The following is a 14,567-nucleotide window of genomic DNA, read 5'->3' on the forward strand; positions in this document are numbered from 1 at the left end:
TGATAAAGTCAGTTAAAGCATACATGAACTTATATCACAATGAATTGGAGGTGATCTTCATGAATAGTGATAATGGATGAAATCTTTATGAACAAGTTTAAATTCAGATTGTTTGAAAAAGTGTTAAGAATTATTATTGATATTAAATTCCTATGAGATCTCTTTCTAAACTGAGGAGCAGGATAATAAAATTTGCTATGTCAGAGCAAAAGAAAATAAATATTTCTAGATTGTGGACAAATTAATTTGTTACTAAGTCTTGTTCCATAGTAAAATTATCTTTTTTACAAAATTATAAAAATTCATGGGAACTTACTAGGAAAAAGAATTCTACTTATAATCAGTAAGCTATATAAAAGTCGTATGAAGGAGTTTTTGAATAACTATATCTGGTGGCCTGGAATATATTTTTGTTTGGCCATGTATGGTATGTTACTAGTACAAATACGAATTTACAGTATATCAGTAAATTATTGGTTGCAAGTCTACCTTAGTTCTTATTACTGCTGTAGTAATCTGGAAGCTGAGCCCTATTTTTCTGCATTGATCTTTAGGTATAAAGTGTTGAAAGTGTTTGTCTTGGCTTATAATTATATCATCACCACTTACCTCAGTGTAGCTACTAAGATGTGCAGTGTTTCAGCTTCAATTTGGAATAGATATTTTGAACATTTAGTACCTCTGTGAGTCATTAAAGCAGCCATATCTTATTTCCATTCTATGGAATATTTGTGTTTTAATGAATCACATTAAAGTGGCTTCTTCACAGGTGCTATGTTTGCATTTCTGTGTGTTCAAAAACAATGCACAGCCTGAATTATTATGTTCTGCTTTTCAAAAATTGGCTAAAACTAATATAGTCCTCTATTTCAATTTTTTTAAATACTTTCTATTATCAATTTTAACAATACTAAATCATAATGCAGAATAATATAAAAATAGAAACTAAATATAAAGTGTAAAAGAAAAGAACCTTTCTCTTCCTTCAAGTAGGATTGTTGCTATAAAATTTCTCATCCAGATAGCAAGGTAAGACTTTTAGTAAAATATTACAGATTTATTATTACCAAATATTTTTGTTTTAAAAACATTTTTTAAAGATGTGAAATGACATATTCATTTTAATAAAATGCATAGACTGATCAGAAGAAGGATGCTGTTCCTGCACAAGATGAGTCTGACCTTGAAAAAAAGAGACGGGAAGCAGAAGCTTTGCTTCAGAGCATGGGTTTAACACCTGATACTCCCATGGGTAAGAAGTATACAGAACAAAATGTCATGTAAATGTCTTTCATGCAATGAAACCTTAGCATGAAACTTGAATTACTCATTCATGCATGTACCTGATATGTGTTCATTATCACTACAGTTAATTTAGGAAACTTCTCAGAACACATTGTTCTGTCTGATTTAGAATTATTTTATTAGAATAATATTACTGATTTCTAATTCGTGCATCTCTTTATATTTCATCAACTAAAACTTTTAAGACTATTCCATTAAAATATAAAATCAATGCAGCAAAAGGATTGGCAGCCTAGACCTTCCAGATGTTTTTTTACTACATCCGGATTGTTTAAGATTGCTATTCCTAATTTAAATGTTGTCAAATAAATATTTTCATTCTTCTTTTTCTAAGTAATTGATTGAATGAAGAAAGGGCCTATCAGTTCATAGAGTAGAAATATGATCCAGCAGAGACTTTTACTAGAGTTTGAGAGGAAGCTGGTTTTAGCTAAGTGTACTTCAGAGTTGAGAGAAACTTTGGAAGAGATTGTACCAGAAAGAAAGGATATAAATTAACTCATTTTATATCATTTTCTCCAATGGAAGCATCCCATGACTCCAATTCTATTGATAGAACCCCTCTTGTGAAACCAACATTTCTATTTGAAGTTTTTTAAAAGTTGTTTTAAAATTTGTATAAGCCTAATACTCTTTTAAGTAAAATAGTTAACTATTGTAGATAGTTACTGCCTATTAGCACAAAGAGTTAGAACTATGCCACAAGAGGGCATTGCAACATTGCAGGAAACTACCTTATTCATTCATTCATTCAATTTCCATAGCCACCAATCTTAGACAAGTAACTACTACTTGTTCAAGTTGTTTGAATGGGCCAATTTCTTAATGAATAAAGTAGCTTATTTTGGGTGCAAAAATCATTTATTTCTTTTAATATGAGTCTTAAAAATGAAGGATATATTTTGGAAACAGCTGTCTAGAAAAATAGCCATACTTTAAAAAATAAAATATAAAATTCTATTTTTTAGCATTAGAAGTATTTAGGAAGTCTTTTAAGCATTGGTTTCAAAAGTACACATTTTGTTCTAAAAATTATTTATCTGAAAAAATAGTCAAAGGTAAATTGACTATAGTTCCAATTTCAAATGTTATTTGGCTGTGAATTTTAGGTTAGAAACTTGGGGAATTTCACTGCAAAAGGTAACATTCCTGGTCCTTTTGAAATAATTATAAATGTCCCTTTCTAGTTCTCTTTGTTCATGCATATATATGTATATAATATGTTACCTACCCTGGAATTTCTAAACTCTGGAGCTTATTTTCAAATGTGTTAAAGTATTCTAATTAAAAGGAAGTTCTCAGCCTTCATTAGAGCACCAGAAATTACTGTGCTTGATTTCTTTGGATCATAATTAACTACCTCATTTTCTGCATCTTTATTTGGAAGTAAACATTGCTTTGTTTGGTAGTCTTTATTGCTTAGTAAGTTCTGTGAGGGCAAATATTTTTGATCTCTTATATGAAATATTGTCATTACTTTATTATTTTAGTTAGGTAGTTCATATGCAAGAGCACCATTAACCACATATGGTTCCCATCTGTTAATGAGGGTTCTCATTATCCTTAATACCAGGAAATGGAAAATATTGAAGCAAATAGCCACAGTTCTACCTATAGAGGCCAAGAACCATAATCCCATAGTAGGCAGTTTCATATCAAAATGAGAGATTTAAATTTTAAAAGTTTAGTTTTTAGATCATGCATTAATTTAATTTTAGTTAAAGATAATTTAGTTTAGATATTGCATTAATTTAAACTAACCTATTAACTGCTTAATTTAATAAACAATAGTCAATTTTATTAATTAACCCTTACTGTAAGTGCTAATTCAGCAAGATCTTTCATTTTGCTTTGTTAATGCAAATTTTCAATATGTTTTGAAATTCTAAAAGCAAAACTAGTATGCAAATAAAATAATGCTATTTCAACTTGGTTGCATTTTTTAGTATTACTTATTGTTAAGTAAGGATTCCCTGCAAATGTGAAATTTCCATTCAGAGTGCCATGAACAATAGAAAAGCTTTTGAAATTGAAAAAAAAATCACATTAAGTATTTTAAGCATTTCAATCTAAAAATATTTCATGAAAATTACTGGGAATGATAGAAGCTTAGTTTACTATAAGATTATTCCTACTAATGTAAAATAACCAGTAGATGGCAGCAGTGACTAGTTAAAATATTTAGAGTTCTAAGGCCTCTAATTTGACAATGACAGAATATTGTACAGATTAAAAACATATAATATAAAAAACAAAAAATAAACAGGAGTATATGTAAGAGGAAAACAAACATGCCCTAATGTGAGCAGATACTGCACACCAAATAGTTATACTTCATCCTACATCAAACCTTGGGGAAAAATACAGGTTTTCAGAAATCATTTAAAGGCTTGCAGGGGCAGGACTCAGAACCATCCAAACCTCTATTCCAAAGAGCAGGAGTCATAACAGAGAAGGTCCATTTCCTAGGTTTCATCAGATAATTGATGCAGCTCATGTGACAGAGGACGTATATGGGCAAATCAGCATGTAGCCATTATTGCTTGTGCTACTGCATTCTAGATCAGTTGCAACTTCTAAATTGTTTTCAAAGGCAGGTCAAGTAGAGTAAATTGCAATAATTCACATATGAGATGACCAAGACATAGGTTCCCGTGAGAAGGGATCCTTTATCCAAGAAAGGTTGCAATTAGCCTATGAGCTAAATTTGAGTGAAGGCTCTCCTAGCCATAGATATTACCTCCTCTTTAAGCAGGATGTCTTAAGTCCAGGAGGATGCCCAATTGTGTGTCGGTTCTGTATGGGAAAATACCACTAATTTAGAACAAAAGATGAAAATTTTTGAGCTCTGGAAAGATTATGCACCCATAGTCTCTCAGGCTTATCGGGATTGAATATCCTGCCTATCCTACCCTCACCCCTATTCCAGTTTTAAACAAGGACTCTTGACTTTAAGTCAACTGTCTCTTTTTAAAGTAATCAAATAATTAGTTGAACTAACGCTGGTTGTGAGGTGGTTTTTTTTTTCAAATTAACATTTAAGGTACAGTGGTGAAAGAAATAATGTATGCAAATTCTGGTAAGATTTTATCAATTTCATCAGTTCTATGGTATGCTTCAGCTGTTTAAATATATTTCATCCTCCATCAGTACCTATATTTTAATTATCTGATAATATTGAGCAATGCTGCATAGTGCAACACTGGAACAGGAATTGGCTCTGTCCCATTTTCTTTTATTGAGGCATACTGTGGGTATGACTTTTGTAAAAGGACACTGTAAATCAAAGCCAATACATTTAACCACAATAATGGTGAAAATATGTTTAGTGTACGAATAATTTTCTGTGAAAAATTCTGTTTTCTCTAAAATTAAAACAGTAAAGAACATACAATCCTACTCTCTTCAGTAATTAAAAAAATCATTTAAGGTTAACCATTGCCACTTGACATTTCAGATTTTTAAAAAATTAAAATTAAATGTGAGAACTAGAAAACAGAATGTGCTGAAAATAAATTATTTCAATACACAATACAACATTTTACAAGTCCTTATCTGCAAAATGCCCTAGGATTCAGTATCAACCTCTTCTAAAACTAGTTGCAAAGAGATAATTTTCATAGAACCTGTAAGCCACCCAGAATTACCTCGTAGAAGAGATGGAGGCATAAAAAAGCAATAAAATTAAAATAAAATAAAATAAATTACCTTGCCTGCCATTCTGTTGTTCTTGTGTAGCAGTTTTTCAAGATAATGTCTGGAAAGGATAATCATCTTAGTTCTTTCTCTCCTGATTCTTTCCTCAAAATTTATGGGAATTCTACGCAATGCATTGCATTTTTAATTACTTAATTTCTAAGAAAAGGGTATTACCATTATATTAATAATCTATATTTTTCCTTGCATTTTAAGTAACATCTTTTAATATTATCCCAAAATGCATTTAAATGGCAAATACTGCATGAATCTCCAGCATGGTATGTTAACATTGTCTTTTCCCCTTTTTTTCTATTGTTCATTTTCATCCATTTTATTTATTTTTGTTTTCTTTTGTTTACCATCACTTTTTAATGCTTCCATGTTAAATTAATTTGGAAACATCCTAAGCTGTGCAACCTCTACGACTAGTAACAGCGGATACCTGTCTGTTTCACTATTTAGTCCCTCCTCCTATGTCTCCATCTTCGAAATCTGTGAGCACACCAAGTGAGGCCGGAAGCCAGGATTCTGGTGATGGTGCTGTTGGTTCAAGGTATGGTTCAAGGTTTTCTCAGAATAATTGATATTGTGAGGTATAAAATACTTTGTTAGGGTATTTTTCAGTAATATAACGCACGTATCAAAAGATATACGTAGCCCATTCTTCTTGGCATGTCACAAGACATCCCAATGGCTTTCTCCTCCCTCTATTCAGCAGAATTTGTTTGAAAATTGAGGCCAGTGCTTTTCAGTTTCTCAAGGCAGCTTCTTTTCCATTAAGCATGCTTGCCAAAATGTGTCTTGAATTGTACTAAATTCTCAGCTAAAACTCTGGAAAACCAAATAAGAAAATGAAAGTGTTTAAATTGAGATAATGACTGGTATGCCTATACTAAGGAAAGAGAGTCCATATAATATGTAGTTCTCTGAAGGTTCCTAATGTTTCTAATTCCTATACTGATATTTTCCTAATGTTGCATCTTGGATTGGCACTCATTTGAATAAAATACAATTTAATTAAATCATGAATTTAAGTTCTTTCATTTCTACAGGCAAAATAAATAATCAGATATTTATTATCAAGTATATTTTTTTACTGCTGCAGTATGTCAAAATACTCTAATGCTTGGTTTCACTTTATAAAAAAGTTAGTATGTCTGATAATCGACAAAATTGTTATTGGCATGGGGTAAGATGGGAAAAGAGATAGAAGCCTTGGTAGCTTACTAAATAGATTTGAAAATAACACTATGTTTTCTTCTATGGCCTTCTGCTGCTTTGTATTTATTGATTGTGGTGATATCTAATTGGGTGTTCTTCTCCTGTTCATCATTCCTTGTCTTTTTGAGTTGTGCCATTAGATTTCTTATTTTAATGTCCCAGGTTTCTTACATTTCTACCACTGTACTAGTGTTTCTTTCTTTTAAGCAGCTGTCTTAGAGGTTTAAAGGATCAGTTAGAGCAAATTTTGCAAGAAATAAAAAGGGAGAGAAAGGCCTGCTTCTATTAGTGTAAGTAGCTATGTTTCATAGTCTACAGGTTGAAAAATAATGATTACTACTTGATTTTTTAAAATCTCTGGTTTACTATTAATAAACATAGTAATCTCTAGATTTATTTAACCACAGCCAGTTTAACATAATCATGTGGTCAGGTTAATATGTAGTGTAGGAGTTAATTATGCCTTTAACCTATAAGTTTCACTTGTACCTATAATACTTGTATGAGTAGAAGACAGGGTGCGCTGCAGGCAGATGCTATGGAGTATGAGTGGGTGTTACAGGAGGTTGCTGCAGGCAAGCACTATGGAGGGCAGGTGAAAAAGCAGCAGGGACAACGTGCAACCTCCTCCTGACTTCTGCCTTGATTTGGTTGTGGGTAAGTCAAGGAACATTGCAAATCACAGATCACATGACCACAGTTTGCTGTGATGTTATAATAAACTGGGCAACAAGTGCTTAGACTGGGATTATTTGACTTTGAGGATACTGTGCCAGTCAGAACTCTGAGGACTGATTGTAACTCCCACTCATTCAACACCATTGTAACTTTGAATTGTTGCTCAACTAATAGTTATAATCTGAGAGCAACCTGCAGCCTGATTTCTTTGTATTAATTGGTGTTATTACTTACATCAGAGTTCTCTCCCACAGGATAATATCAACAGGATGTGTTTATTGTAGGTTTCTTCTGATAAACAGTATACGCTATAGATTCAAATGTTATAGCAAGTACAGTTCTAAAGGTAGTATCTATTCTTAGTATTTTGGTATAAACTGGAAAAAATAGCTTACGGATTTTTTTAAACTACCATTATATTTGCTTAGAAATGCTAAATAGTGCACAAGAAATAGTTTGCTGAATTTTATAGGTATAGCTGTAACAATCTTATTAAATTTAGTCTATGTTGTTTAGAAAATCTACTATAATCAGTCATCTGGAAGTTAGTTAAGTGTATAACATAAGAATGAATTGGTTAAAAGGCACTTGAATCCCGCAAGATCAGCTTTTAAAAGAATCTTGTGGATTATTTAAGATTACCGTAGTATTAAATGTATACAACAAATAAAATATCTATAGGGCCCAGCATAACCTTACCGGCATTCCTAAAGACTCTACTTTTAAAGTCTTTTAAAAGTATTTATTTAACAAAACTAGAAAACATAAAACTAAAAAAATCATACATATTATTTTGACAAAAGGCAAAAATACATAATTTGAAAAGATTATTAAATATAAAGATAACAAAACATATTTAACAATTATTTTACCAATAACAAGAAATCAGGAAGGCGACAGAAGCATTAAACACTAGTATTAGTAATAAAAGATTATAAAGAAATGGCCCTATACAGCTGCAAAATTATAAAAATGAATTATTCATCTTATCTTTTATTGCATGTTGTTAGTAAAATCTCCGAATACACATTCACATATGAATTTTAAATTGCCCTTGGGAAGTTTTCAGCTGACTCAGAAAGCTTTCTTGTCACTGATATGGTTGATTTGATAAATTTGAGTGATCTTTGTATGATTGGTGCCAACATCTACATGACAAGGCATGATTGCTGCCAACAGTATTTAAAATACGCCCTAGACAGATAGAATTTATTATGACCAGATTTCAAAATAACATGTAAGAAACAATGCAAGGTAAGAATGCTACATAAGTGATGCTGCATTTAGCAAAACGTGAACATTTATTTTCCTCCTGATTTTAAAACTGCAGTGATGAGTGGAATCATCCAGGCAGTTGTATGGTTGGGCAATATCCTAGTGTAAGTTGTCATCCTGTCCAACAGTTACTGGGAAACTACTGTATTTTTTGTAGTATAAAGACCTCCCAATAACAGCCCGTTTTTTGCGAAAGCGGGCCTGTTTTTTTTTCAAAAAAAGGGCATGAATACCCCTTAGGAGGTTTGTAGAGTGTTCCTAGAAGGGGGGGGGCAAAATTGAGCAAAAAAAATTCCCACTGCTTTTTGCTTAATAACATACACATTTTAGGGTTACAACGGCAAGCAGGATTGCCTAGATCAATAAATAATGCAGTTGGATGATGTCTCACTTTACAATCAGATTGTTTAGCAATGGCATCCCAATCCCAATTGCCATCATAATTCAGGAACCAGCTGTTCATTTTGGGGGGAGGCTAGTCAGAAACCCAGTATCCCTGGAGAAGAGCCTAATGCTAGGAAAGATTGAGGGCAAAAAAAGAAGAAGGGGGCGACAGAGAATGAAGTGTCTGGATGGAGTCATTGAAGCAATAGGCATGAGCTTAAATGGACTCTGGGGAATAGTAGAGGACAGAAAGGCTTGGAGGAACGTTGTCCATGGGGTTGCAATGGGTTGGAGACGACTTTGCAACTAACAACAACAACAAGCCAGAAATTACTGATTCCTTGCCATCCTTCAATAAGATTAGCTTTATGTTTTTCAGTGCAACTAGGAAATAAAATGCAATTTATAGAATACTTGGAACTAATCTTACTTGCTTACCAGCCTTACTTTGTCCTATAGCGGTAAGCATATTGCAACCATTTCATTCACAATATTTTATCCAGTAGAGATATTCAAGCCTGATAAGTCAGCTTTTCAATAGAATCCCACTAAAATATGTAGTCTGCTATGATTTATTTGCTAATTATACATTCATATAACAATTCTCTTTTAATAAACTTGTAATTCATCAGTTTCAAAGATAATAATAATCCTGTCTTACTGATATAGTTTCTATGAATTTATTATATTAAGCTCATTTGGCTGCTGATAAATTTACAGTGATTTCACTTGATGGTGCAGCTTGGGCTGTCAGGCTATAATATGTCATTTTTTCCTTCTCTTTGTGTTTTCTACAAGTGCAGGGTCTGCTTTTTTGGATCAACCAAATGTTAATCAATTGGTTGCAACTGGAATTGATCAAGTGGCTTGTTGCCCAAGCCTGACATCATGAGCTAACAGTAAATGTCTCACCCCAAATTACCCAGCTGTCTTTCATATTTAAGGCAGGACTAGAACTCACAATCTCCTGGTTTCTAATCTGGTGCCTTAACCATTAGACCATACTGGCTCTCTTGCTGTAATAAGCCTTCTCAATTCATATTCATTTAAATTAGTAGAGAGTTATGAATATTTACAGAACAAGTCAGCATAGTGTTTGACCTCTTAATGTCCCCAGGAATCACAGTAATGTAATCTCTTATTAAGAAAGCGTAAATAGTTCTATACCTGCTGAAAGTTTTAAGATCAAAGAAGTCATAAGAGTACTTATTGGTAAGCCACCTGCTTGATTTTTCAAATGTAGGTGAATTAATTGAGTTTGAATGAATAAATAAATGTTTCCCTTTTTTGCTACTAACAAAATTGATTAAAAACAAGATTTAAAATATAATAAAATCAAGATTAGACACTGCAATGTATATTCTTGAAACTTTGGGTAACTAGGAGAATGAGAACTAATGAAAAGTTTAGCTTCTATGTATTTACAGTAATGTTTTGTTGGTTGGTTGCTTTTTGTGAATCATATACATGAGACTTATTGGATTTAAATTTTTACATGAAAGATTTTGAATAATGGAAAGTGTAAACCAGTTATATTCAATATACATGAATCTCAAATTATTTTCAAGTTGCACAAAACCAATTTCAATATTTATAATAGGGAAGAAAATCTGTGTATTCCGAGTGTAAAACTGGTCTTTTTGCATACATTAGAGGAAATGGGAGTTACAGAGATAAGGGAACACTCCTTATAATGAAGGTAGGACAGAAAGCTAAAAAAAACTGGGAGAAAGATGTAAGAAAGAGGCAGAGTAAAAAAGGAAACAGAAAAGTAGAGGATTTAATTAATTAGGATTTAATTTAATAAAAGAAAGAGACACTAGTTGCCTTTGAGACAGAATAGAGTTTTGTGCCTTATTATTTATAAACAACTGTTCCTCTGAGTAAATGAGAGACAGAAGGTAATAATTCTACCCAACAATGACAATAACGTTCTTCAAAGAAAAAAGCTGATAAAAAGTAGATAACATCAATATAAACACTTGTATCATTTTGGGGCCTTGGCAACATGATTATATCCCAATAATAATTTTTGGAATAATTATGCCATTTCTGACTCCAGACTATTGGCAATATATATAAAAATAGTTAATAAAATGCAGATGTATATATAAATAAAATATTCAAATAAATATATTAAATATATTTGCTTTTACATCTTTATTGCAGTATGTTGCATTGTATGTTTATTATATGAATATACAAGCTTCTGCATCATGCTCAAAGACTACTTTTGATTCACTGGAATTTAAGCATATGTAGAATAAGTTTATTAAACATGCTGTTTTCTTGACATTGGATGTCTTGGGTTGGTTTTAAATTAAATGGCATAAGCCCAAGGCTGTGCTTAACCCGTAATTATAGCAATGTCATGTCTTGGAAACACTAGCAGTAGTATATCCCAGTGGAAAAGCATTTTTTTCTATACCCAAAGGTTTATGTGTTGACTCATTTCCTTTACCAATATGACAATTTCCTGAACATATTTAATGCTTGGGGCAAGATTACAATATGTTAATGAAGTGGATCAGATGGCACAACTAAATCTGTGTATCTATTTTATCAATGTGCTAACATGTTTTCATGGTTTTGAAATTATAATTCTTCAAAAATATAATGTATCTAGTAATACTATCAATTGCATCTAATTAAAGAAATCTTTGTTGGTTAATTTTAAAACATTTACTTTGCATGTATTTCAACATGAATAAAATTGATGAATCACAGATTTTATAAATAATTAATTTAGTTAACATTAATACTTTAAAAATGTAGCATATTAAGCTTATGAAAAGGTGCTGTGAACTATTTGATTAATATAATATTGCAGTCATAGTTAGGGGTACCATATATGGACTGCAAAAATCTAGACAGCAGCAAAAAGATAACGAAAAGATTTGGTTTTCAGATGTTGATAGCCCGTATATGATATTACTAGTAATGCTAATTGTATGTTTGTATTTTAATTGATTATATATTGCATGTTTTCCTGTAGCACTGAATGTCTACTTGATTTTCACTAACTGACCTTTTGGCATTTCTTTGTTTTTGAAACCATAATATGAGTAACAATAGCCTTAACATTTCATAGACTGTACTTGCTTCACTAATCTATGGCCTTTTTTACTAATGCTGCATGGTTGTCCTTCAACCTGTGTATCAGGACGCTGCATTGGGATACTGATCCATCTGTTCTACAGCTCCACTCTGATTCCGATCTGGGGTACAGCAGAGTTTTTTTTAATCTTCCATCTTTTTGTAGCAATTGTTTATATATGTTCAAAGTAAGAGTCTTAAAAATAACATGTGAAACCATTTTTCTTGTGATTAGGTTTTATTAAGTAATATTATAGTGTTGAATTTGTTAATAAGCAGGTTTTTAGAATACATTTCCAAACAGTATTAAACTAGAAAATATGTGTTTGGGAAAACTGACTAACAGAATTGGAAAAAAAAACCTGTAAATAAATTACAATTCTGGATTGTCACTTTTGAATTTACATTCAGCACTATAAGTTTTACTTATTTACTAAATGTTTTAGTTTTAAAAAAATAATTTATTACCTTTTATATTTGTGATAAAGTATAACTCTGCAAATAAGCCTATTTACAAACCTATAGTGCAGGAATTAAATTGGCCTATCATATAGGAGTAAAGAATAAATGTTAATTGCAGTGGGAAGAGTATAATATAAATATGAAACTTTATTACAGTGGGTGGAATAGAACAGGACTATAGAACAGGGCTTTTCTACCTTAAACATGTTTGAGAAGCATAGGTGCATTATGACCAAAATACAGTAGGCATATATTCAGATGCTTAATGGGAACTATTTCATGATGTATTATGATAGTGCATGCAATAGTTTGGATTTAGTTTTGAAGAGGTACTTTTCAGGAATGCAAACATGGCTCTTACCTGCAGCTCCTTAAAGATGTCTGGTCTGTTTCTATGATCACACAGCTGTAGCAGGAGCTCCCCCCCCCCCCCCCCCCGCTCAATAGTTACATGTTCCTTTTCATTCCGGCACACCTCTCTCAAATCAAATCTGTGCCTTCCTATCATGAAGTTCTTCAGGCATTTCATGAATCTAATTCAAAAATCATTGCACAATGGTGTCTTAATTATAATTGATTTCAACATGATAAGATACTTTATAAACTAAATTATAACTCTACTGAGTTAACATATAAAGCACATGCTTTATATTAGGTTGGATCCAGACTTGCACATTATTTATTGTTGTTATTAGCATTTCTATATGGCAGAATAATAGAGAAAATAATCAAGTAAAAAAAAATCAGTTATCCTGTAGTGATGTTTTGGAATTCTTTGAAGGGATTTTGAGAGTATGGTCTGTACATGACCATCCTGTTCATAAAATTCTGGAATGAATCCGTTTTATTTACTTTAAAATAAAGTAAATTATTTACTTTAAAATAAAGTAAATTATTTACTTTATTTATAAGTAAATTATTTATTTTATTATGGATTTATCCAAAATCCACTAATATTTATGCCAGAAACAGTAATTGTGATCGATTTTAGTATAGTTATATTGATTTTCTGTCAAATTTTCACATAGAACTTCTCCATAGAATACTTGGGTTAGGCAAGGTGTTCTAAACACATTCCTTATAATGTCCCACTTCATTTTCTTTAGACGTGGACCTATTAAACTTGCAATGTCCAAAATTACTCAAGTTGACTTTCCTCCTCGAGAAATGGTCACATATACAAAGGAGACCCAAACCCCAGTTGTGACTCAGCCTAAAGAAGGTAAATATAAATTTCATTCTTACTGTTTCCTTATACATCAAGAACATATTTCTATATAAAAAGACTTATATGTGACAAGGTAGGTGTCATAAACCTTGATACCGAAAATAAATTCAATACTTTTATTGTGGAAAATATTAAAAAATATTTGCAGAAAGGAAAACAATCGTGTCAAGAAATTTGAATTGTCAAAGAATTCTGGCTTATTTCTTAGATGCTCTTACCTTCATTTGATATTTTGATAAAGTATCATATACAGGTCTTTTTCTCTTAGAGGCTTTACAGAGTTTCCTTAACATAAAATAAATTGTAAAATCAGTTATAGTCACAAGGGCAACAAAAGGCACATTTATAGACAAAGTGGCTATGCACAATTATAGTTTTAAAAAAGTTTTTGAAAAAGTTAGCATATTTGGAACATGCAAAATGGTTTTCTATTTTGACACTGGGATGTGCTGTGGCAAAAACTAAAAACAAAACCCCTGGAACTATGTCCCTGCATGTTAAAAATGTGTTCTAAAAGACTGGGTAACTATCTAGAACACAGGGGTCAAACTCACATTGCTCTCACATGACATGTTGCAACATTTTTCCCCTTCGCAAAGCTGGGGTGGGCGTGGCCTACACATGACACATCCGGCCCATGGGCTGCCAGTTTGACACCCCTGATCTGGAAGAAACTGGATGGTATGGAAGTGAGGTGCAACCATAATTGCCTCTCATCATTCTTTCTAGTTTGTATGCATAACAATATTTACTTGTGACAAATAACAGATTATCTCTCCTTCTCTCTCTCCCTCCCTCCCTCCCCCTCCCTCCCTCCCTCCTCAAGGCAGCAAACATACCTAATTCTTGACCCCCATTTTTCCACAACAAGCTTTTGAGGGGTGGGGATGGGGTTTGGGCTGAGAGAGAGTGATTGGCCAAAGTCACCCAGTCAGCTTTTATGCCTAAGGGGTGTGTGTGTGTTTAAAACTTAAAATCTCCTGGTTTCTAGGCCAGCATTTTAACCACTGTAATAAATAGGCTTTGTTATAATTAACAATTAATTCCCTATATAGGTGGTCCTCAGTTAACAATCACTTGTTCTACAACTGTTCAAACAACCACACTGAACAAGTGATACTTATGATGGTTTTTGAAGTTCTGATAGGTGCAGTATCCATGCAGTCACATGATTATGATTTGTAGCCTTCCTTTCTGGATTCCCCCAAGCAGAGTTGGT

The 14,567-nt window shown here is 32.4% G+C and overlaps 1 protein-coding gene across 4 annotated transcripts in view; it reads left to right on the forward strand.

The window, feature by feature from the left end:
* DYNC1I2 (dynein cytoplasmic 1 intermediate chain 2) overlaps positions 1-14,567 on the forward strand; it is a 37,017-nt gene that overhangs the window by 4,099 nt on the left and 18,351 nt on the right. Inside the window, exons 3-6 of one of the 4 annotated variants that reach the window (XM_081938236.1) lie at positions 1,138-1,252; positions 5,413-5,557; positions 11,726-11,785; positions 13,227-13,342. In XM_081938236.1, the coding sequence (XP_081794362.1) occupies positions 1,138-1,252; positions 5,413-5,557; positions 11,726-11,785; positions 13,227-13,342 (436 nt within the window). The remainder of the gene's footprint in view (positions 1-1,137; positions 1,253-5,412; positions 5,558-11,725; positions 11,786-13,226; positions 13,343-14,567) is intronic. The other 3 variants (XM_081938237.1, XM_081938238.1, XM_081938239.1) reach the window with 3 other exon arrangements.

Source organism: Natrix helvetica (genome assembly GCF_964273705.1).
Source record: "Natrix helvetica genome assembly, chromosome: 1".
Classification (NCBI taxonomy): Eukaryota; Metazoa; Chordata; class Lepidosauria; order Squamata; family Natricidae; genus Natrix; species Natrix helvetica.